At 43.0% G+C, this 26,775-nt stretch overlaps 1 protein-coding gene across 4 annotated transcripts in view; it reads left to right on the forward strand.

Annotated features, from left to right (window-relative positions):
* The window catches only part of hmgxb4a (HMG box domain containing 4a), a 60,004-nt gene extending 51,090 nt beyond the window's left edge, over positions 1–8,914 (forward strand). For all 4 annotated transcript variants that reach the window (XM_084329885.1, XM_084329886.1, XM_084329888.1 and 1 more), the window contains 2 exons: positions 1,175–1,297; positions 7,952–8,914. In XM_084329885.1, the coding sequence (XP_084186011.1) occupies positions 1,175–1,297; positions 7,952–7,996 (168 nt within the window). In that variant the 3' untranslated portion in view covers positions 7,997–8,914. The remainder of the gene's footprint in view (positions 1–1,174; positions 1,298–7,951) is intronic.
* Positions 8,915–26,775: the final 17,861 nt, after the last annotated feature.

Genomic DNA, 26,775 nt, shown 5'->3' on the forward strand with positions numbered 1-26,775 from the left:
CGTGTCTCGATAAATCCATTTGATTAGATCCAGCACTGAATGCATTTAGTGATTATTATCAATTTTCGATGAGGACGATTGCCGATAGCTGCTTGGCATTTCCCGGTTGATAACGGACATAGGACCCGTGATGTCACACGAATGCGACTGCTCTCCCGCAGACGTTAAGTTGGTGAAGTTGATTTGTCAGAACAGTAGGTGGCAGTATGCGCCTTTCTGTGGTTGCGACCCCATAGAATAAGAAGAGATTTGTCAGATGAGAGCTGTGTGAAGCGCAGCTATGTCCCTATTTTCAGAGCAAGACATTTTGATCGATTTCTTTTTTAGTTCATGTTATTAGATTAGGCAATTATTGTATACACATGAAGCACTAGATAGACTATTTGTTTAGTTAAATAGTTGTCATTCTATATTTTTAAAGAAACATTCCCAGGCATCTCCGTGGCATCCCTGTTGAGAACCGCTGATCTATAGTGTCTAGTGAACAGAAGGCCACGCCCCCTCAGCCTGTTGAGAACCGCTGATCTATAGTGTCTAGTGAACAGAAGGCCACGCCCCCTCAGCCTACGGAGAGTTGGGTGACCTACAACACTTCTATCAAAACAAATGATATGTCTGCAGCTGAAAGAAATTATACTCAGTGTTTCCCATTAATTACCTAATTGGTCCCGCCACAGTTTTATAATGAACAAAAAGAAAATTATTTAAAAAAAAGGAATTTTTTATTTAAAATTTTTTTAAATATAAAGTTTGCCAATAGGGATGTATCAGTAGTATTGGCAGTGGTAGTAGTCGTAATAGTAATCCAGTATATTTTTTTATTTTCTAAAAAATAAACCAGTTCAACACAGGTAACCACTTTTGCTTAATTTCTTTTAGTTTGATGGCTCAAATGTATGCTCTAGTCGATTTTGTGTTTTGAGCACAAAGTTCATCATAGATCTAGCCTCTTTATTTTTGCACCAGATTGATGCATTTAACTTAAAAAAAATTTAAATAAAAAAAAATGCCGCCGGACCCCCCTAGAGGGGCCGAGGTTCACCCACCACAGTCTCACAGAATCCTGTGGGAAACACTGATACTTAAGACATTAATAGTCCAAAATAAGCAATTTATGACTGAATTAAAACACCACTGTACTGTATCTTTAAATGCCAGCTCTCTCTCCTCCCAGGGTATGGTGGCCGTATCGGGAAGCCTCTCTGTCCTCCTGGACTCTATACTGTGTGCTCTGGGACCTCTGACCTGTCTCACGGCACAGATCCCTCAACTCAACGGATGTCCCCGCAACGTCCTGGTAAAGACACCGTCCATCTATTCTATCCACGCTGCTTCTATTCTATCCACGCTGCTTCTATTCTATCCACGCTGCTTCTATTCTATCCACGCTGCTTCTATTCTATCTGCTCTGAGTCTATTCTATCTATGCTGCATCTATTCTATTTGCTCTGCGTCTATTCTATCCACACTACATCTATTCTATCCACACTGCATCTATTCGATCCACACTGCATCTATTCTATCCACACTGCATCTATTCTATCCACACTGCATCTATTCTATCCACACTGCATCTATTCTATCCACACTACATCTATTCTATCCACACTACATCTATTCTATCCACACTGCATCTATTCTATCCACACTGCTTCTATTCTATCCACACTGCATCTATTCTATCCACACTGCTTCTATTCTATCCACACTGCATCTATTCTATCCACACTGCTTCTATTCTATCCACACTGCATCTATTCTATCCACGCTGCTTCTATTCTATCCACACTGCTTCTATTCTATCTGCTCTGAGTCTATTCTATCTATGCTGCATCTATTCTATTTGCTCTGCGTCTATTCTATCCACACTACATCTATTCTATCCACACTGCATCTATTCTATCCACTCTGCTTCTATTCTATCCACACTGCGTCTATTCTATCCACACTGCGTCTATTCTATCCACGCTGCTTCTATTCTATCCACGCTATTCTATCCACGCTGCATCTATTCTATCCACACTGCATCTATTCTATCCACTCTGCATCTATTCTATCCACACTGCATCTATTCTATCCACACTGCATCTATTCTATCCACACTGCATCTATTCTATCCACACTGCATCTATTCTATCCACGCTGCTTCTATTCTATCCACGCTGCCTCTATTCTATCCACGCTGCCTCTATTCTATCCACACTGCATCTATTCTATCCACACTGCATCTATTCTATCCACACTGCATCTATTCTATCCATGCTGCATCTATTCTATCCACACTGCATCTATTCTATCCACACTGCATCTATTCTATCCACACTGCATCTATTCTATCCACACTGCATCTATTCTATCCAAGCTGCTTCTATTCTATCCACGCTGCCTCTATTCTATCCACACTGCATCTATTCTATCCACGCTGCTTCTATTCTATCCACGCTGCTTCTATTCTATCCACACTGCATCTATTCTATCCACGCTGCTTCTATTCTATCCACGCTGCTTCTATTCTATCCATGCTGCTTCTATTCTATCCACGCTGCTTCTATTCTATCCACTCTGCTTCTATTCTATACACGCTGCTTCTATTCTATCCATGCTGCTTCTATTCTATCCACGCTGCTTCTATTCTATCCACGCTGCTTCTATTCTATCCACGCTGCTTCTATTCTATCCACGCTGCTTCTATTCTATCCAAGCTGCTTCTATTCTATCCACACTGCATCTATTCTATCTGCTCTGAGTCTATTCTATCCACGCTGCTTCTATTCTATCCGCTCTGAGTCTATTCTATCCACGCTGCTTCTATTCTATCCACGCTGCTTCTATTCTATCCACTCTGCTTCTATTCTATCCACACTGCTTCTATTCTATCCACGCTGATTCTATTCTATCCACACTGCTTCTATTCTATCCACACTGCATCTATTCTATCCACACTGCATCTATTCTATCCACGCTGCTTCTATTCTATCCACACTGCATCTATTCTATCCACACTGCGTCTATTCTATCCACACTGCTTCTATTCTATCCACGCTGCTTCTATTCTATCCACACTGCTTCTATTCTATCCACGCTGCTTCTATTCTATCCACACTGCATCTATTCTATCCACACTGCATCTATTCTATCCACGCTGCTTCTATTCTATCCACGCTGCTTCTATTCTATCCACACTGCATCTATTCTATCCACACTGCTTCTATTCTATCCACGCTGCTTCTATTCTATCCACACTGCATCTATTCTATCCACGCTGCTTCTATTCTATCCACACTGCTTCTATTCTATCCACACTGCTTCTATTCTATCCACACTGCTTCTATTCTATCCACACTGCATCTATTCTATCCACACTGCACCTATTCTATCCACACTGCTTCTATTCTATCCACGCTGCATCTATTCTATCCACGCTGCATCTATTCTATCCACACTGCATCTATTCTATCCACACTGCATCTATTCTATCCACACTGCATATATTCTAGCCCCAGCCAGGCTGAACATAGCTAATATTGCTCAATGACATCACAAATTCAAATTCTCGATGCCATCTATGTTTATGGATATTGACTGAGCTGTCCCAAGATCACCGGAGAATAACACAGTGTACATTGGGTTTTAGGGTGGATTATCTCATTAAGATTTACATCAAAGCTTGGTGTTTTTTCAAAACCATGATTCAACCGCCACCAGACTACAATTGTTCCACATCCACAACTAAAGAAGAGTGGTCTGTAGTGTGTAGTAGTAAGAGTGGTCTGAAATCCAATAAATGTGGTTGATTTCAACCTTTTTCTTTTGTCTGCCATCTCGGGACCGTCTCCGAGTCTGTTTTGTACCAACCCAGACACGACTCTAATCCTCCTGGGGACATTGGGACGCCAAGCCCCGGCCCTGATCCGTCACCCCAAACCAAACCATGTTTTCCCCTGGAACCCAAAATCCATGAATCACTAAACCATACCTCAAAAATGTTCTCAAGCAAGCGATGCGAAGCGAATATTTACATGCAAATTCAGGGACTCGTCAGAAGGAGCATGAAGAGTAGCCGTGCTACTAAGAGTCACAACACACGCCACGAGAGACGCCAGCCTCCGTTTATGACACCGCCGTCGGAAAACCACCGCCGATTTCCAAGAGAGGATCATGGGAAACCACGTCTCGTCAGATTTAGAAAGACCCACGGATTCCCCTTTGTTTACACTGTAAAGCATCTTTGATCACCGTAAAAGCGCTATATAAATATAATGTATTATTATTATTATTATTATTATTATTATTATTATTATTATTATTATTATTATTATTATTATTATTATTATTATTATTACTGTATGTATAGGATACACACATACATTTTCTATTAATCCCCAGAGGCGACCACTGAGAAGGCAGGAGGAAGGGATAATCTGAGGTACAAGCAGGAGAGGAAGGGATAATTTTACGCCTCATGGTTTGGTCAAGCAGGACAGGAAGGCATAATCTGAGGCACAAGCAGGACAGGAAGGGATCATCTGAGGTACGCCTCAAGGCTTTGTCAAGCAGGAGAGGAAGGAAGTCACATCTGGGCAGGGGTGTAAAAAGTACCCAGAAATTATACTTAAGTGAAAGTATGGGTACCGTCTCAAAATCATACTCAAGTAAAAGTCAGAGTATCTGGCTAAAAACACACTTGAGTAAAAGTCAAACGGTTTCTACTTTTAAATGTACTTAAGTACTAAAAAGTAAAAGTAAAAACTTTTCTCTGACTGTCTATTCTTCTGATAGCAGGTGTTTAATCAAAGATCCCCGCGTTCTAGTCTTGCACAAGGACCAATCAGCAGGGGTATGGGCGGGTTCATTTTCCATTGATGGGGATTTGATTGGCTTTTTTTTTTTTAAATAAAGAGCGGCTGCAGGATTAATAACGTTAACGTTAGTTCGGCCAGAGAAACAAACCGGCAACAATTTTTTCTAACTGAAACCCTGGTGTGTAGTAGTATGTAGTATGTAGTAGTATAGTATGTATTATGTAGTAGTGTGTAGTAGTGTGTAGTGTGTAGTAGTATGTAGTATGTAGTGTGTAGTAGTATGTAGTATGTAGTGTAGTAGTATGTAGTGTGTAGTAGTATAGTATGTATTATGTAGTAGTGTGTAGTAGTGTGTAGTGTGTAGTAGTATAGTGTGTAGTGTGTAGTAGTGTGTAGTAATCACGTAGGCCCTAATGGGCTGCTTTGCATGAGTCAACATGGCGCCCGGCGCCTCCCAGCCTCTCATTGTTGCTCCCAGTGATCCGGCTTTAGATGTGTGTCGACCATATTGTGACCCACAGAACAAAACAAGAGTCAATGAAAGAGAACGATGGCAGCGCTGTGTGTTTGAAGTAATAAAACAACCCTATAAATCTGTTATTGTTATTTGTGAACGATCTGACGGATCGTTCGTGATCAATGAGACTGTGCCAGTCGCAGTATTCGGCGTGAGGCATGTTTTGAGTTCAGCCGAGTTCAGTCTTTTTTATTTTTTATTAGTCACGTAGAGACGGAGCACAGCTTCCACATCACAATAAAACAGTAGGGCAGTAACTGCTCAGTAAAAACAAAACACAACAAACTCCCTCAGGGCTCCAGACTAACTTTTTACATTGGTTGCACCAGTGCGCCTAACTTTTTCATTTGCACACAAATTTCCACTGCGCCTTTTGCCGCTGCAATAATACATTTTAAGCGTTACCTTTACCATTACCTTTTTTGTCAGTTTCCAATCCATACACATTAGTAATTTCTTAAGATGTTATGTAAATTATTGTAAAAAATTACATTGTATTACAGTTAGCTCGCAAAGTAAAATCCTTCACCTTTTTATGTCTATTTTAACACATTCAGCTCAGCTCCAGTTAGAGCTGTCCCAAGCCTGTTTTTGGGATTCGAACATTCGCCAGGGTTTTTCGAATGGATGTTCGAACCATCGTTTTTAATCATGCAAACAATTTGCTCCTAAATAGGGAGGTGTAGTCTGACGTCTCTTTGGACCGCCTACGAGGTCCACCCGTATAGGGATTTATCTTTGGGACGCCTCAATATTAAAAATTTAAAAATCTTTTTTTTTTCATTTTTTTTTTTATATAAATATCCTCAAACTAAATCCTCAATTTGAATAAAGTGATTAATCTGATTAAATTAGTATTTTTTATTAAATCAACTTTCTTTAACACATTGGGCGCCGGGCATTGTGCCCATCATTATACCCAGTCTGCCAGCACTGTAACCCTATGGAGATGTTTACCTTCTTTGCAGGGCTATAACTTTTTAAATATTATAGCTATATTGACATTACTATGGCCCATTCAACATCAATTATCTATCGTTCCGGATCTGGGAACGTTATATTTTTTCATTCATACATTGTTGTGTTAATACCTTTGAGAATATAAGTATGTTTTTAAGCTTTTCTGCTGTAATTCCAAAAATGCTAGTTAAAGGCCCTGACGCATATGATAGATTATCGATTGCCGTTTCTTTCCTATACACGCTATATTAAAAAATTTAAATGTATATGATCGGTATACATTATGCTTCATCATGCATGAAGGATAGGGGGGGGGGGGGGGGTCGTTTATAATTCCTTGATCGTCAGTAACGGCTTTATTTAGTATGGGTTGATATATTGATCAGACTGATTGCAAACAAGGAAATGGACAATCGGGCTGAAAATAACGTTAGTGTCCTCTTACCATTCGCTGATGAGGAAAAAGATCCCAATTATTTGACGGCGATCTCCTAGATCCATTTCCGGTTTGTATGGCGCAATAAACGGCGAAATCATATCGATTATTGCATTTCGAAAGCGATCCAAATGCACTCAAGTGTTTGTCTGGACCCACGTAACAAAATATGACTGCCGGAGGGATTTCCTCGACGCACCGATCGATCGCCACTTCCGGTTTGACGTGAGTGTAACTCGCCCGACCATCCACCAGGCGGCGGTATTGAGGCGTTGCAATCTCATACAGGGTGCCGCTGCAGTCCGGAAGGAGGCTGGATGAATTATGAATGCCATGGCAAAGAAATTGAATATTGATCCCAAAAACGATTTACGCCGTTGTTGGCGTTCAACGCATGGCGGGCAATAACGACTTACACCGTTTATGGCGCACAATGTGTTAATGAATATAACTTAGCAGTTTTTTTTAATGCTATAATATTAGTGTAGCCTAATCTTTATCTGCAACTGTGAAGAAAAACCCCATTGGTTTAAACAGAATGAATAAACACATAAAAGAAATATTAAATTTTTTTTTTTTAAATGTAAAATTCGAATTTTGATTTAGAATTCGAATGTTTTTAATTTTTTAATTTTACATTTTTTTTCCCTCTTTTTTCCGATTTTTCTCCCATCCCACTGTTAGTCGTTATGCCAATTCCCAACCCCCTTCCTGGTTGTTGCGCACCCCCCCCCTACTGTTGGTCCGGGAGGCCGGAGACACATGTGACACGGAGACATGCTTTCCTCCGACACATGTGCAGCCAGCCGGCAGCCAGCCTGGCAGCGCGAACTCTCACTGAGAGGGTGTAACGTGTGGAAGGTCGCACTACCTCCCTCCAGATCCTTCCCTCGCTGAGCAGGCGCCCCGACCGAACTGTAGGAGTCGCTGTCCACAACGCCCAGGACCCACCCACCAGCTTTCCCACCCCTAACACTGCCAATTGTGTTAGTATGAGTGACCAGCCAAGCTGGTAGCAACGCCGAGAGCTGGGCTCGAACCCAGCGTCTCCAGCGTTGGTGGCGAGCGCCTTGCCCACTACACCACCTAGCCGCCCTGTAGAATTTGAATGTTAACGTAGCGAACGAACGTTCGAACATTCAGACTCAGCCTTACTAGGGACTTGGTCTCTCTGTAGGTATGTGGTCTCTCTCTATATCAGTGTCTAATACAACTGTCCCTCTGTCCTCATTGCAGTCTAACACGTTGGACAACATCGCCTACATCATGCCTGGACTGTGAGAGCCAAGGACAACCAGGCCAGCGTCTTTCCCTGTGTGTCTCTGGCCATGAAGCGAAGACATTTTGGAGTGGAAGTGCCCTTTATAGGAGGCGGCGGCGCTTGGGAATATGGACCTATTTCTTATTTAAGCCACCGCTTGGCATCTGGAAAAACCCGGGGACATTTCTAGTACGACGACGAACATGTTTTCTAAAGTGTATTTTTAAAGCTTTTCTGTTGATTTTCTAATTGTTATATTTTTTAAAAGGAAACCTATTTTAGTGAACCCTTTAAAATCCCTGGCATGTCTGTTTCTTTACTGTTACTGTGTGTGTGTGTGTGTGTGTGTGTGTGTGTGTGTGTGTGTGTGTGTGTGTGTGTGTGTGTGTGTGTGTGTGTGTGTGTGTGTGTGTGTGTGTGTGTGTGTGTGTGTGTGTGTGTGTGTGTGTGTGTGTGTGTGTGTGTGTGTGTTAATGAACAGTATGCTGGCTGTGCATTAGTGTGACTACGAGTCTGTTCTGTGCGAGTCTCTCTACATGATAAACAGTGGGCTGGGTGTCTCTACTCCTCTCCAATGACCAGGTAACGGCAGGATTCACGTCTCCTGCCTCGTTCTCTTCATCATCAGCATCAAAAATAATATATTTGACAACTCATCGTTCTTTTACAACGTAAAAAGTACTACATGCCACACTGTTTAGCAGCCCCTGTGCGCTATTTTATCAATTTCTGATTTTGACTGTATTATAGAGCTGAATATGTAATAGAATACACTTTCTTTTTTTTAGGATGCAACTGCAGCCCAATACAAGTACAATTGTAGTAATGGTGAGCTTTTGAAGCACGTCACTGTAAACCAGTCCCACTTTAATAAATCTCTGGCAGGATGACTCCTTATCCTTAATATGGAATTATGACAATAAAAAGGTATTGTTGTCCCCCCCCCTGAATAAATTATGTGTTGGTGTTTCATCAGTTACAGTATATTATAGACTATTTAGTGATTTCTCAAAAACAAAATATAGGATTAGATTAGATTCGAATTGTCATCATTGCAGCACAAGTACAGTACAACGAAAGTGCAAATGTAACGGTAAAGTGAAACAGTAATATACAATGTATGTACAGGTGGTTAAACTGGGTATAAAATATATAAATGAGTACTTCTGAATAATAATGCTAATCAGATGTATGTGCAGAGTTGTAGTATTAATATGTACAGTGATATACAGGTATAAAGACACTGGTAGTAAGTCATACTTACACAGCAGAGTAAATAAGGGATATGTACAGATAGTATATCTACAGATATGTAAAAATGATTATATGCTGGTATGTACAGACATGTGGATAAATATATGTACCGGTATATACGGTATACAGCATTATTGTACATGCTATCATACAGAGTTATATGGTGTATATGCAGATATAGAAGGATTATATGTAGGTATCTAGAATATACCGACATATTTACATTTAGTCATTTATCTCAACGCTTTTATCCAAAGCGACTTACAAGTTTTGTATGACAAGTCAGTAGGAAGGGTACAACTCTATCAGCTGAGTAACAATGTTCATCAAAGTGTTCAAACTTGAGTGCTACAGTGTATGTTATTATATTAGAAAGAGTGCAAGACGGTAAGAAGGTTCGTTTTTTTTTTATTTATATAATCCTATATCAGCATTTATTACATGGTGTTTTAACATTCGCCAAAATGCTTGATTGTGATTGGTCAATAGCGCTTATTTCTCGATAATTCACCACTGCTATGGGCAATGCGCAATAATGACTGCTGTTAGGGGAAAGATAGCCTCGCAGTGTTATACCATGCACAGCCTGTGGAGGTCTCGACAGTAAACCATGCATTTGATCTCGTCTTGTCGATGGTGTAAAATGAATTATATTGTTGGTAAGTTAGCCCTGTAATAAGCGGGATAATGTATACGTTGACACTGCGAGATTCAAACCTAAATAGACTCAGCTTTACCACGTATGCACAGCTGCACTGCATCAGGTGTAATCAAGCCCATTGTGATATTTCCTCCAACGCCCGAGGAGCAACAGAACAACCGCGTCTGCATTTGATCTCGTCTTGTCGATTGTGTAAAATGAATTAGTATATTGTTAGTAAGTTAGCCCTGTAATAAGCGGGATAATGTATAGCTATACTCGGTCATTGTCGCAAAATAATTGACCTTCACTGCGTTTAGAACACAGTGTCTGTCAATGATTTTGCGACAATGACCTCGTCATTACTGCGTATACAGCACTATTGTACATGCTGGGCTGGGCGATATAACGATAACGATAAATATTGCGATATATTTTAATAATCGATATCGAATATCGAAATTTAAAAAAAATCGAAAAATCGTTTTTTTTTTTTTATTATTATTTCTTTTTTACCTGCAACAGGGCAGTTTTAAAACCAGAGACAGTGGACAGACTTGTCTTTCTTGCCTGCAACTTAAAGTAATGGCTTTGCTTGTCCAAATGACAATACTGACCAAATTCAGATTTCTTTTTCTCTTGTCCATTTATTTTGTTTGCTTTCTAATTTAAAATACATTTTGAAACCGTCTGTACACAGTAGGCTATGTGTGCTAGCAGAACTAGACTCCAGTCACGAGTCACGGTGCACATGTGCGGTGGTTTGTCCACCAAAAAAGCGCCAAAAGATCGAAAATAAACTAGCAGAGCCAGAACTGTTCAACTCCTCTGGACGGAGCCACAGCCAGCAGAGAAGCCGGTTTACTTTAGCTTTTAAACCAGCTGCAGCCTGAGAACTGGAGTGTGACGGGATGTAACACTAAATATGGCGGCAATAACAAAGAATTGCTGCAAAATAATTTTTTTTTATACTTATAACAATTCGATAATTATCGATATCGAGAAATAAAATAAAATTATCATATCGTTATCGCGATATGATTATTTTCCATATCGCCCAGCCCTATTATAAGACTAGTTTGAGGTAGTTAGTTAAGATTATGTGATTACAGTGTAAGACAGTTGTAAGATAAGATATTCCTTTATTGATCCCCTTGGGGAAATTCAGGCATCATAGCAGCGAGGGGGGGGGGGGGGGGGGTACAGGTAGTAAAAAACAACACAGGCAGTGTAAACAATTTGGTCAATATAATTTACTATCTAACTAGCTGAAGAAAATATTCACACAGTGCTGGTCAAGGCCTGCCTTCTCACCCTCACTACTCTCATCCTTAAGAAGCCTGGTCTGGACCCCGAGGTGCTGAACAACTACCGATTTCCAACCTTCCTTTCCTAAGTAAAACCTTGGAAAGAGCAGTTGCCGCCCAGCTTCACCGACATTTGTCCAACCCCTTCAGTCAACCTACCCAGCACAGAGACCGCCCTCATCAAGATCACAAATGACCTCCTTGCTGCAGACTCTGGACACATTAGCCTTCTTGACCTTTCCGCAGCGTTTGAGAGTTTCTCACTCAGTCCTCCTCAAATGCCTCTCCGACAACCTTGGCATCACCGGTACAGCTCTGTCATGGTTTCACTCTTATCTCTCAAACAGGTCTCAGTTTGTCAGCATCAGCGGCTCATCCTCCCCCCCGCTCCAGTCAACCACGGTGTCCCCCAAGGCTCCGTGCTGGGTCCCCTACTTTTCACCATTTACATGCTCCCCTTCCCCTCCGAACATCACTCAGATTCTGTGGCTGACCCTGGTCCACTCATTTATCACCTCCCGGTTGGACTACTGCAACGGAGTCCTGTTCGGGGTACCCAGCAAAGCCTTGGACAGGCTCCAGTATGTACAGAACTCAGCTGCCAGGGTTCTCACCCACACCAAGCCCTGGCAGCACATCACCCCCACCCTCATCCACCTCCACTGGCTCCCAGTCAAGTTCTGCATCTCTTTCAAACTGATTGATTGATTGATTGAAACGTTTATTAACAGATTGCAGAAAGGGTACAGTACAGTACAGCTCAATACATACAATTGTTAAGAGGATGCAGACCTGAGAAAGACTTTGTCTTGTTTCCATCAGGGTCCCCCATTTTCAATTCATCATATGACACACACGACATACAGATAGACAGTACTGCTACATCTATACATTTATGACATACCAGATTTGCAAATACAGTACTGTTTGTGATACTAAAAAAAAATCCAGAAAAAGAGTGTATATACATTTGACATAGAAACTGTGCATTGGAGGAGGTTGGGTAGGTGGGGTGGGGCTGTACATTGGAGGTGGGGGGGGGGTTGGGTAGGGGGGGACACACTGTACATTGGAATACTGACATACATTTGACATAGAAACTGTACATTGGGGGAGGTTGGGTAGGTGGGGTGGGGCTGTACATTGGAGGTAGGGGGGGGGGGCACTGTACATTGGAATACTGACAAAGCCATGCTTGGTCTTTATTGTACAACTGGGTTAGGACATTTGTAGGGGCCAGTTTCGAATTGTAGTCTCCCGTAGGTGTTCTTTGAGAGTGTTTTTGAAGGTGGGTAGTGATTCACATTCCTTTACAGCTTTGGGTAGGGCGTTCCACATTGATGTGGCATAATTGCGAAACGTGTTTAGTCCCTTGTTTGAGCCGAATCTGGGTTTTACATGATTTGTGGAGCTCCCTCTGGTGTTGTGATCGTGGTATTCACTGACCTTTGGGAAGTATTTTGACATGTACATGGGTACCTTGGTCGTGTAGTGTATCTTGTAGACCAGGCCCATTGCAAGTTGCTGTACTCTGTCGTCTACTCTAAGCCATCCTAGGTTGGCAAAGTGTGCAGGGGTGAGGTGGGTTCTAGGAGTCAGGTCAAGCAGTAGTCTGTCTAGTTTGTTTTGAGATGTTTGTAATTTGGTTTTTAGTGCCTTTGAGGTGCTTTGGTACCATGAGGTGCAAGCATAGTCGTAGTACCCTTGAATGAGTGCTCCTGCCAGAGTCTTCAGGGTATATGAATTGAAAATGGGGGACCCTGATGGAAACAAGACAAACGTCTTTCTCAGGTCTGCATCCCCTTAACAATTGTATGTATAGAGCCGTACTGTATTGTACCCATTCTGCAATCTGTTAAATAAAGCTTTCATTCATTCATTCATTCATTCATTCATTCATTCATTCATTCATTCATTCATTCATTCATTCATTCATTCATTCATTCATTCATTCATTCATTCTTGTTTACCAGAGAGGAGATCCGGTACAAGAATCGAGTTTGTTGGTTGACCTTTTTTATTACATTGGATGCCATTTTGTCACAGGAAAGATTAGCCTCTAGGATGGAACCCAGGTAGGTAATTTCATCTTTCCTTGTGACAATATTGTCACCCACTGTAACTGAGAAGCTGTCGGTCTTGCTGAGTTTGTTATTTGAACCGAAGAGAATGGACTCTGTTTTGCCCATGTGTAATGATAGTTTGTTGTCGGCGAGCCATATGCAGATTTTGCCTAGTTCCGAGCTGAGGGTTTTTTTCAACCTGTAACTTGTTCTTGTCAGAGACCAGCAGGGCTGAGTCGTCCGCAAACAGGAACAAGTTGCAGTCACAAGCTGACGACATGTCATTTGCATAAATTAGGAACAGTAGTGGTCCTAGTATGCTTCCTTGTGGAACACCACAGTTCACTGTGAGGGGGGGGGGGGATAGGGTACTGTTACCTCCACCATCTGTTCTCTCCCCTCCAGGTAGGATTGTATCCAGCTCACTGATAAACTATCAAAACCAATTGCTTTTAGCTTGTCAATCAGAATGGTGTGATTGACAGTGTCGAAGGCCTTTTGTAGGTCTAGCATGACCATGCCGCAGTATTTGCCCGCGTCCACCTCTTGCTTGATGTGGTCGTTCAAATAGAGAAGGCATGTGTCAGTGGAGTGGGATGTTCTGAAGCCAGATTGGAATTCGTAGATTAGATTTTTTTCCGCGAGGTACTTTTCGACCTGTTCGTATACTATTTCTTCCATGACTTTCGAGATGGATGTAAGGATAAAAACAGGGCGGTAGTTGCCTGGGTCTAATTTGCTGCCCTTTTTGTGCAGGGGTGTTACTCTCGCTATTTTGAAGTCATTGGGGACGTGTCCCTGTTTTATGGAGAGGTTTATTATGTGTGTGATGACTGGGGTGATGGCGGCTGCTGAGTCTCTGAGGAATTTGGAGGGGATGTTTTGATTGATTGATTGATTGATTGAAAACTTTATTAACAGATTGCAGAATGGGTACAATACAGTACAGCTCAATACACACAATTGTTAAGGGGATGCAGACCAGAGAAAGACTTTCGTCTTGTTTACATCAGGGTCCCCCATTTTCAATTCATCAGGACATATATGACATACATGACATACAGATAGTCAGTACTGCTACATCTATACATTTATGACATACCAGATTTGCAAATACAGTACTGTTTGTGATACAGAAGGAGTCAGGAAAAGGGAGTATATACATTTGACGTAGAAACTGTACATTGGAGGAGGTTGGGTGGGGGGGGGTTGGGTACACTGGGATATTGACAACCATACTGGGTAATCTACATTGGAGGTGGTTGGGGGGGGGGGCACACTGTATATACAAGCAAAACTGTACATTGAGGGGGGGGGGGGGGGGAGACACTGTACAAACAAACAAAATTGTACATTGGACTATTGACAAAACCATACTAGGTAAATGACTGTACATTGGAGGGGGTTGGGTTAGGATATTTACAGGGGCCAGTGTTGAATTGCAGTCTCCCGTAGGTGTCCCTTGAGAGAGGTTTTGAAAGTGGGTAGTGATCCACATTCCTTTACAGCTTTGGGTAGGGCGTTCCACATTGATGTGGCATAATTGCGAAACGTGTTTAGTCCCTTATTTGAGCCGAATCTGGGTTTAACATGATTTGTGGAGCTCCCTCTGGTGTTGTGATCGTGGTATTCACTGACCTTTGGGAAGTATTTTGACATGTACATGGGTACCTTGGTCGTGTAGTGTATCTTGTAGACCAGGCCCATTGCAAGTTGCTGTACTCTGTCGTCTACTCTAAGCCATCCTAGGTTGTCAAAGTGGGCAGGGGTGAGGTGGGTTCTAGGAGTAAGGTCAAGCAGTAGTCTGACCAGTTTGTTTTGAGATGTTTGTAATTTTGTTTTTAGCGCCTTTGAGGTGCTTTGGTACCATGAGGTGCAAGCATAGTCGTAGTACCCCTGAATGAGTGCTCCTGCCAGAGACTTCAGGGTATTCTTGTTTACCAGAGAGGAGATCCGGTACAAGAATCGAGTTCGTTGGTTGACTTTTTTTATTACATTGGATGCCATTTTGTCACAGGAGAGATTAGCCTCTAGGATGGAACCCAGGTGTTGTCATGGCCAGTGGCCTTGTTTGGTTGGAGGGCGCTCAGTTTATTGAGTACCTCATCTGTAGTTACCATTTCCAGTTTGAAATCGTCTTTGTGGACGCCTAGGTTCTTGTAGTAAGCTACTATGTGTTCTACCCCATAAAGCCCTGAGTAGGAGGGTAGTTTGTTTACCAGTGTTGTGGCTATGTTTGTGAAGAAAGTGTTTAAGTAATTGGCTACATCCAGTTTGTCTGTGATGAGCGTGTTGTCCGTCTTTATGTTTATGTTTGAGAACCTGGTTTTAAGTTTTTTACTGCAGCCTAGTTGATTATTGAGTAATTTCCAAAGTTCACGTGGTTTATTTTTGTTTTCCTCAGTTTTGTCATTGATGACATTTTTTTTTGCAGTTTTTATCATGGAGTTTACGTCATTTCTTCTCCTGCTCCTCACCTACAAGTCCCTCCATGCCCTCGCCCCCCGATACCTGTCTGATATCCACCAGCACACTCCATCCCGGAACCTACGATCCTCCGATCTGGGCCTCCCTCACCGTTTCACCAAGGCTTTTCTCACTATGTATAGTGTACATAGGACCCAGTGCCTTAATCCGTATAGCTAACATAAGTAACATTGTATTGCACTATCTCAGGACTTTAGCATGTCTATTTTATCATGCCTATTTTATGTCTATTTTATTACCTGTTTATTATGTCTTTTATTATTTAGTATTATTGCACAATCAAAGTGGGCATGGCCACCCGCATTTCACTGTATGCCCTGGTATGTATGTGACAAATAAACCCTCTTGAATCTTAGTTTAGATTAGATTTAGATTTCATTATCCCTCTACCTGCCCCCTATTGCCCATTTTCCCTAGCCCTCTTGATTGTGAAGCGAGTCACCTTGGGTTTCTTGAAAGGTGCTATAAAAACGACTGTATTTGTAAATCTGGTATGTCATAAATGTATAGATGTAGCAGTACTGTCTATCTGTATGTCATGTATGTCATATATGTTATGATGAATTGAAAATGGGGGACCCTGATGTAAACAATACGAAAGTCTTTCTCTGGTCTGCAATTGTGTGTATTGAGCTGTACTGTATTGTACCCATTCTGCAATCTGTTAATAACAATTTCAATCAATCAATCAATGCTATAAAAAATGTATTATTATTATTATTATTATTATTAAAGCTGCAGGCGGGTATAAATTGAGTATAGAGTTCTGTGACAGTGTTTGCTTTAGAAAGAAAAACAATGAGAGAAATGCCTTGTGGGGAGGGATGGTGTTCAGGATAATGGGACACACCCTGCTCTGTCCAGCCTGGAGATCAACACAGCAGGGCAGACAGTAGAGGCCTGGTGGTGATTCGACTCAGAGACGTTATGTTATTATGACTCAGGCTCCAGGAACGAGGACGTGTTCATCTCAATACATAACAATTCCAGACTAGACACTACGGCCAAAGTGAAGACATGATGATGTCCTCCTCGGTGACTCCGCGGACAGGTAACGTTATTACTTATTATTAATAAGCATCAACAACAATCTAGTGAAGTCTTAACGTTAGCAGCATCCGCATTGTCTCTCAATGTGCGCGTTCTCCTCACAGAGCCGATGTACCGTTAGCTCGGATGGGCCGTGGTGTCTTTTAGAGTTTGTCAGATCGTATTTTATATGCAAGTAAATATGAGCGCCCATGATAAAAGAAAGCCATAGGTTCGATCTTAATGTTTGCGGCATGGGCGCAATTAGGTTACTACATTATTATCTTGTCCAGTCATTTATCATTATTGTACATGTTCGCCGCTGGTAGCTTAATTACGCCAATACCGCAAACATTAAGATCGAACCCGTGGTTTTCTTTTATCATCATGGGCGATATTATATTATAATAACAGGTTCGATCATAATGTTTGCGGTGTATCGGGGTAATTAGGCTACTAGTGGCGAGACAACTTGTTGTGATGATTAATGTCCGGGTGGGAGAGGGTTGACAACAGCTGTTCCTTTTTATTTAGCTGTTAACAGTTATTATCCGTAAATACGTCATAAAAAGTCACCAAACAACTTGTTTATGGAGGACAGTCGCTCGCTCTTATTTTTTTTCTCCCCTCAAATTGTTACCAGAGGAGCTGAGGCTGGTTCTGCTGCCGGGCTGCGAGCAGGGGGCAGCGGGGGAGAGCTCTGCCGGGAACCACGTCCTGCTGCGGGCCTTCCAGTCCCGGCGCGCCGCTGATGCTGCTGCTGCTGCTGCTGCTGCCGGGCCCCGGGCGGCGGGTCTCAAACACCGGGGGCAGGCTGCAGGGAGACAGGTCGGTTGTTATGGACTAATCTACGAATTCCAATCTGGCTTCAGAACATCCCACTCCACTGACACATGCCTTCTCTATTTGAACGACCACATCAAACAAGAGGTGGACGCAGGCAAATAGGGGCGTTTTTAGGGTTAGAAAACATTGGGGGCTTCTTTTTTCTTTTTAAACACAGATATACGCAATTTTAGAGTAATTATATGTAGTTATATGTAATTATATTATAATATATATACATATACTGTACATACATACACATATAACAAAATAAAAACACAGTTAAGAATCATACACATAAGCAAATAAACAAACAAACAAACAAACATATGCACAGCCTATGTACAAAATAAATAAACAGTTCATCTCTAGTCTTTACAGTTTTCTTCAATTGCATAAACACTCAAATCAAAAGTATTACACAATTATCAAAACCTTACACTCAAGGAGCAAAATATAGGCCCAGATTTGCACCCCTATAAGCACAAAGTCAGCCTCACTGAAACGGAGGGCTAGGGCCTCCACGGGTTGCGTTTAATAGAGCTGGCGGACACTATGGCGTTTTAACTCCTATTAGAGAGTCACAGAGGCGTGCTGCAGGTATTGTCTTTTATTGGGAACAGAAAGGTGTGTGTGGTTGGGATATTTCCTTGTGTGTGGTTGTCTACAGAGGAATACAATACAGTATACATTAATAACACAGTAGTGATACAATACAGTATACATTAGTAAACACAGTAGTGGCGTACATAAACATAAGGTCATAAACATGTGGTCTATAGCTACAATGATATTCATAGCAATACAGTGCAACTATTAACCAAGACATTCACTTAACCGGAGTTATTATATATATAACCTACATAACCTATGCAGGGGAATTACTCATGCAGTGCATGTAAACAGTATAGGTAGGTGGACTGTAAACCAGGTGTAAAGATACATTCTATTCACTAGAAGTAGTGAGTGAGTTATATAGCCTAAGCTAGCTCACGTGCGGCTAAGCTAACCACGCAGCATCTCTTGCAGGCAACGTATGTTGGCTAACGTGTAGCTAAGCTAACGGCGCGGTGTTTCAATAACAGAGGGAATGACGTCGACAGGAATAGAACAGCGGAGACACACTATAAAGGTAGAGTAAGCTGAATGAATGGATTAGGCAGAACTAAGCACAGGTAATGTACTCACGTTCATTGACGCACACGTTATCCCAAAGGGACGGACATTACTGCTACAGCAGCCGACCATCAGGCAGCAACACAGAGAATAGCTCGTGCACGTTAAAGGGGAGGGACTCTTAAAGGGCAGGTACAGAACGAAGTAGTCGTCAGGCAGTAACACGGAGACCGGCTTGCTCACTTAAAGGGAGAGAACTCTTAATGGTCAGTAACGTTATCAGAAGACTAGAGTGCAACACTTGATCGGGGCACATCACACTGAACGATTACACAGGCATGAATCAATTACCCTTTCCTGTCAACAACAACATATGAAGGGCTATTACAGAACAAAGTAGTCTTATTAGCAGGCTTTCCTACACAGCCGCACCCAAAAGTCTACTTAGACCTTTTGAACTAAACAGGAAAGTCTCAGTGGTCCTCTGTATCCGGGAGACTCGGGAGCTGCACCGGCCGGGACACAGGGCGCAGGTATATTCTGTCCTTCACCTGGACAGCTGCGGTGCGGGTGCGCCCGTCAGTTCCAGGGTACGTGACCTTCCCTGGCTGCCAGAGTGCCAGAGGAAGCCGCGGGTCAACGATGAGGGCCACCTGGCCGAGCGGCTTTCTTGCCGTCCTTCCTCCACTTCTGCCTCTCCGGAGCCCTATCTTGGTGTGAAATGGCCCAAAATAGTCTACTCTGGTGGAATAGAATGGGGGCTTGTAGAGACGCGGGCGGCAGGGCGGAAGGGCGGCCATTTTAGGCATGTCAGGCTTTGCTCGCCTGGCGTGACGTTCTCGGCAGGTGTGCTGATGCTTGCGGATTGCTCCTCTTCCATGTAGGACCCAGAGTCGGGATCGAAGATCAACGAGTACCCTCTCAGGCATAATCTTGGATGATCAGCTTTGTCAGGGGGTGATGTGGATCCAAGACGATTGGGTGAATGTCATCCATCTCCAAGTTCTCGGCCCCGTGCGGCCTACCGCCTACTCTGAGGAGACAGGTAGCCTTGTCGTACTCTGGAGATAGAGTGGCGAAACGACTGTCTGGGGGAAGAGGTCGGTCAGACTTGAGGGCCTTGATCTCCTCTGGGAATGAGTCCAGCTGGGTTTGTTTAAGGAGGACCTTCTCAGCGTTGAGGAAGTCGGCCGCTTCATAAGGCTGATCAGTGGTCTGGGCATCAGCCGCACCGTGAAGGGACCCGACTGTTGCTTGGACGAGATCTTTCCATGAAGAGAGGTCTTCAAAGGCAGGGAGCGGAGGACTGGGAGAGGTCCTAGGTTGAGTACTAGGTTGAGTACTAGGCTGAGTACTAGGCTGAGTACTAGGTTGAGTACTAGGCTGAGTACTGGGTTGAGTACTAGGTTGAGTACTAGGTTGAGTACTGGGCTGGGTGCTAGGCTGAGTACTAGGTTGAGTACTAGGTTGAGTACTGGGTTGAGTACTAGGTTGAGTACTAGGTTGAGTACTGGGCTGGGTGCTAGGCTGAGTACTAGGTCGAGTACTAGGTTGAGTACTAGGTTGAGTACTAGGTTGAGTACTGGGCTGAGTACTAGGCTGGGTGCTAGGTTGAGTACTAGGCTGAGTACTAGGTTGAGTACTAGGTTGAGTACTAGGTTGAGTACTAGGCTGAGTACTGGGCTGAGTACTAGGCTGAGTACTAGGCTGGGTGCTAGGCTGAGTACTAGGTTGAGTACTAGGCTGGGTGCTAGGTTGAGTACTAGGCTGAGTACTGGGTTGAGTACTAGGTTGAGTACTAGGTTGAGTACTGGGCTGGGTACTAGGCTGGGTGCTAGGTTGAGTACTAGGCTGAGTACTAGGCTGAGTACTGGGTTGAGTACTAGGTTGAGTACTAGGTTGAGTACTGGGCTGAGTACTAGGCTGGGTGCTAGGCTGAGTACTAGGTTGAGTACTAGGCTGGGTGCTAGGTTGAGTACTAGGTTGAGTACTAGGCTGAGTACTAGGTTGAGTACTAGGTTGAGTACTAGGTTGAGTACTAGGTTGGGTACTGAGTTGAGTACTAGGTTGGGTACTGAGTTGAGTACTGAGTTGAGTACTGGGTTGAGTACTAGGTTGGGTACTGAGTTGAGTACTAGGTTGGGTACTGAGTTGAGTACTAGGTTGGGTACTGAGTTGAGTACTGAGTTGAGTACTGGGTTGAGTACTAGGTTGGGTACTGAGTTGAGTACTAGGTTGGGTACTGAGTTGAGTACTAGGTTGGGTACTGAGTTGAGTACTGAGTTGAGTACTGGGTTGAGTACTAGGTTGGGTACTGAGTTGAGTACTAGGTTGGGTACTGAGTTGAGTACTAGGTTGGGTACTGAGTTGAGTACTGAGTTGAGTACTGGGTTGAGTACTAGGTTGGGTACTGAGTTGAGTACTAGGTTGGGTACTGAGTTGAGTACTAGGTTGGGTACTGAGTTGAGTACTAGGTTGGGTACTGAGTTGAGTACTGAGTTGAGTACTGGGTTGAGTACTAGGTTGGGTACTGAGTTGAGTACTAGGTTGGGTACTGAGTTGAGTACTAGGTTGGGTACTGAGTTGAGTACTAGGGATGGTCGCACCATAGGTAGGACTCTGGGTACTGTGAGTAGCTACAGGGGGCCCTGTGTGAGATTGTAGGTTGCTCAAGTGAACCAGGCATGTTGGGAGCTGGGTTGGCGACACAGGGGGAGCGGCAGGGCAAGGCGTCGCCTGTGCTGGGTGGTGTATCACTGGAGTGATGGCGGCTGGATTAGCCGGCAGGGGATGCATGTGCTGTGGTACGGTAGGAAGGGCTAGAGGCACAGGTGCCACTACGTGGTGCTGTTGTCCAGGTGGTGGATAGGTCGGCTCAGATGTTGCTGCACGTACAAGAGCCCTCGTCTTTGACTCTTGAAGTGAGGTGACCAGTTTGGCTACTTGAAGTTCCTTCTCCTTCTTCTTAAGCCGCCTCTGCCGGTCCAGGCGTTTAACGATAGCTTCCCGTGCGTCTTGTGCTTCCTGCTCTATGCGTTGTAAACGTTTACACTCCAGGTTGGCGTCGTAGTCTTCTTGTACCTGGCGCTGTAGCTCCTCAAGCTCCATGGAGTGGATGTACTCCTGGAGGATTGCTTCCTGGGCTGGTGAGAGAGCGTGTTGTCGGTGTACACTCCCAGATGAACGATGGGAGCCAACACCTGACCTTATGGTGGGTCTAGGAATTGACAGACGTGAGGACCTACTACCTTCATACGGGGCCCTTGTGGTACTCGCCGGGTATGAACGATGGGAGCCGACATCTGACCTTATGGTGGGTCTAGGAATTGACTGATCTGAGTACTGACTGATCCGAGTACTGACTGATCCGAGTACTGACTGATCCGAGTACTGGCTGATCCGAGTACTGACTGATCCGAGTACTGACTGATCCGAGTACTGACTGATCCGAGTACTGAGTTCAGGTTCATGACCCACCCTGAGGTCACGTAGGTGGCTTGGTAGGTGGCGCTCTCTCTGCGGGTGAGCGGTGGTCTCTGTGGTGTCCTGGTCTGCCATAGCGTCTTGGAGGAGCTCTATCCGGCTTCGAAGGACCATGAAACGGAGGGCTAGGGCCTCCACGGGTTGCGTTTAATAGAGCTGGCGGACACTATGGCGTTTTAACTCCTATTAGAGAGTCACAGAGGCGTGCTGCAGGTATTGTCTTTTATTGGGAACAGAAAGGTGTGTGTGGTTGGGATATTTCCTTGTGTGTGGTTGTCTACAGAGGAATACAATACAGTATACATTAATAACACAGTAGTGATACAATACAGTATACATTAGTAAACACAGTAGTGGCGTACATAAACATAAGGTCATAAACATGTGGTCTATAGCTACAATGATATTCATAGCAATACAGTGCAACTATTAACCAAGACATTCACTTAACCGGAGTTATTATATATATAACCTACATAACCTATGCAGGGGAATTACTCATGCAGTGCATGTAAACAGTATAGGTAGGTGGACTGTAAACCAGGTGTAAAGATACATTCTATTCACTAGAAGTAGTGAGTGAGTTATATAGCCTAAGCTAGCTCACGTGCGGCTAAGCTAACCACGCAGCATCTCTTGCAGGCAACGTATGTTGGCTAACGTGTAGCTAAGCTAACGGCGCGGTGTTTCAATAACAGAGGGAATGACGTCGACAGGAATAGAACAGCGGAGACACACTATAAAGGTAGAGTAAGCTGAATGAATGGATTAGGCAGAACTAAGCACAGGTAATGTACTCACGTTCATTGACGCACACGTTATCCCAAAGGGACGGACATTACTGCTACAGCAGCCGACCATCAGGCAGCAACACAGAGAATAGCTCGTGCACGTTAAAGGGGAGGGACTCTTAAAGGGCAGGTACAGAACGAAGTAGTCGTCAGGCAGTAACACGGAGACCGGCTTGCTCACTTAAAGGGAGAGAACTCTTAATGGTCAGTAACGTTATCAGAAGACTAGAGTGCAACACTTGATCGGGGCACATCACACTGAACGATTACACAGGCATGAATCAATTACCCTTTCCTGTCAACAACAACATATGAAGGGCTATTACAGAACAAAGTAGTCTTATTAGCAGGCTTTCCTACACTCACACTTTTTGCAAAACAATACACACAGTGATTTGCAAAACACTAAACACACTTGCATTACATTAGACACAGAATGTCAAATTACCACACATATGAGCCAATTGGTTAAACACAGCCATCAGATGCACAAACACACCATTGCTTAATTGTAGATACACAATCAGGTTTAAGCACTATAAAAATGCAGCAGGTGAGTTCACCTGTCTTCAACCAAAATGGAAGGAGAGTGAAAGTACTGTACACAGAGAACGTGAAAATATACAATACATTCACCAAACACTACACAAGACAACCAATGATGCAGACTGATGAAAATATACATTTTCTCCCATTTTCCCAAATCAGTCAACATGTCAACATGGAGAATCACAACAAAAAATTATCTTGCCAGATCCAGCTAGGCAAAGAGATAATGTCTAGTATTTTCTGTTTACATTTTTTCAAAAAAAAAATTGTGTTACTGTAATTTCAACCTGTACTGGATACAGTATTTTATGTTTGTCTGATATTTGCTGAGCTTACAGTGTTATGCACATAGTAGCATGAAAACTGGGACATGTTTTGTTGTGATTCTCCATGTTGATATGTTGACTGATTTGGTTATATGGAGAGAACATTTGTATTTTCATCAGTCTGCATCATTGATTTGGGTATATGGAGAGAAAATGTTATTTTTTTCATCAGTCTGCATCATTGATTTGGGTATATGTAGATAAATAAATTATATTTTCATCAGTCTACAGCATTGGTCTTGTGTAGTGTTTGGTGAATTTATTGTATATTTGCACATTCTCTGCGTACTTCACTTACAGTACTCTAATCACTGAGAAGTATAATTGCTAAATGTGTTTTAGGTTAAGCACAGCAGTGTGTGTAACTGGTTCAAACAGAATGAAGTCATATGAAACGTGTGTTTCATATGGTAACAAAATTAGTGTATGGTTTTGACAAGTGTTTAATTTAGCAAAGGATCTGATGTGTTCTGATAATTGTGTGTGTGGTTGTGCTAATTGTGTGTTTTGAAACACCGGGCCCCGTTTTCAAAATCATGCTTAGGCAATCAAAAAAAACGATTGTGTTTCATTATATACATATATGTTTCAGTCTTCTCATAAAAAAAATATTAGATTTTTGGGTCTTTTCCTGCCTTTGGTCCGCTTTGCATTCACATCTCAAATGAACCGCAGCAGGGTTCACTTGCAAGAGTGAATGAGCTTTCACACCACCCCAAACCAACCGGACTATCCGAGGTTCGATTAAAGCTTATTATAGGACACTGGACATGGGTATGGATGGCTCCAGGTGTGTTAAAGTGCACATCTTCAATATCTGTACTATTTAAAAGCACAGTGCAGGACACACTCAAAGGTTATCGCACCTCAGAGATGGCAGTGGACATGTATGACAGGACAAAGGCCATATGTAATGGCCTTTGGATTGAGGAACATACTACCAGCCAAAGGAGGAAGCAGAAAAGGATGGACGAGTATGTAGTTGAGTCATCTTGTGGCACAAGCTCAGACCTCAGCTCAGGAGATCAGCTGAGACAGAGACTGTTCTATCCAGTCGTCGACAGAATGCTGCAAGAACTTGAGAGCAGGTTCTCATGAGTTGGATAACAACTTATGAGAGGCATACAGGCATGTTATCCAGCCTCAGACCAGTTTCTCTCAGTGGAATTGCTGCAACCCCTCGCCACACATTACAATATCCAACTACTGCCAGAGGAGATCACAGTTGCAAAGTGTTTCCTGGTCAGGACAGGCAGAGATGCAGTCCCTACTATCCAAAGTGTCTTTTCCCTCCTGCATGCAGGGGCGCAGTCGTGCACACGCGCGGTTACACGGCGTGTTATTAGTAGGTCACTCAGGGCAGAAGTGCGCGCAATGATAAGTACCCGGCCGTTGTAGAAAGCTACCCGGCCGGCGGCCGGCACTTCTCACCTAGACTTTGCATAATAATAGGAACCTACCAGAAGGTGGGTGGGGGGCTGCTTGATCTCCATTGTTATGCATAATAATCATGTGTTCTGTGCGCAACTGAGGGAACATGTATGCGCGTGCGCGGGAGCGCGCGTGCATGTGGCGTGTAACCAGTTCCCATATTACGACTGCACCACTGCCTGCATGATAATAATAATAATAATAATAATAATAATAATAATAATAATAATAATAATAATAATAATAATAATAATAATAATAATAATAATAATAATAATAATAATAATAATAATAATAATAATAATAATAATAATAATGCATTTGATTTATAAGGCAGGACACTAAAAAAAAAGTCCACAAATCGGTGAATGAAAGAATTATAGGATCAAATGAAAACTACTTACTAAAAATGTTTAAAAGTACTAAAAACCAACAAAAAATACACTAACAAACATTCAGCACAGACAATGGGGATGCTGACATCTAAAAAAAAAAAAAAAAGTAAAAAAAAAAAAAAAATGTAAACAATTATTATTATTATTTTTTTAGATCCGGGGCTAGGAGAAAAACATCCGGGGCTAAAGCCGCCACTGATGGTCATGCTGGACCTACAAAAGGCCTTCGACACTGTCAATCACACCATTCTGATTGACAAGCTAAAAGCAATTGGTTTTTTTGAGTTTATCAGTGAGCTGGATGCAATCCTACCTGGAGGGGAGAGAGCAGATGGTGGAGGTAAACGGTACCCTACCCCCCCCCCCCCCTTACAGTGAGCTGTGGTTTTCCACAAGGAAGCATACTAGGACCGCTACTGTTCCTAATTTATGCAAATGACATGTCGTCAGCTTGTGACTGCAACTTGTTCCTGTTTGCGGACGACTCAGCCCTGCTGGTCTCTGACAAGAACAAGTTACAGGTTGAAAAAACCCTCAGCTCGGAACTAGGCAAAATCTGCATATGGCTCGCCGACAACAAACTATCATTACACCTGGGCAAAACAGAGTCCATTCTCTTCGGTTCAAATAACAAACTCAGCAAGACTGACGGCTTCTCAGTTACAGTGGGTGACAATATTGTCACAAGGAAAGACGAAATTACCTACCTGGGTTCCATCCTAGAGGCTAATCTTTCCTGTGACAAAATCGCATCCAATGTAATAAAAAAAGTCAACCAATGAACTCGATTCTTGTACCGGATCTCCTCTCTGGTAAACAAGAATACCCTGAAGACTCTGGCAGGAGCACTCATTCAAGGGTGCTACGACTATGCTTGCACCTCATGGTACCAAAGCACCTCAAAGGCACTAAAAAACTAATTACAAACATCTCAAAACAAACTAGTCAGACTACTGCTTGACCTGACTCCTAGAACCCACCTCACCCCTGCCCACTTTGACAACCTAGGATGGCTTAGAGTAGACGACAGAGTACAGCAACTTGCAATGGGCCTGGTCTACAAGATACACTACACGACCAAGGTACCCATGTACATGTCAAAA

The sequence above is a fragment of the Notolepis coatsorum genome (assembly GCF_963971535.1).
Source record: "Notolepis coatsorum genome assembly, chromosome: 14".
NCBI classification, from domain to species: Eukaryota; Metazoa; Chordata; class Actinopteri; order Aulopiformes; family Paralepididae; genus Notolepis; species Notolepis coatsorum.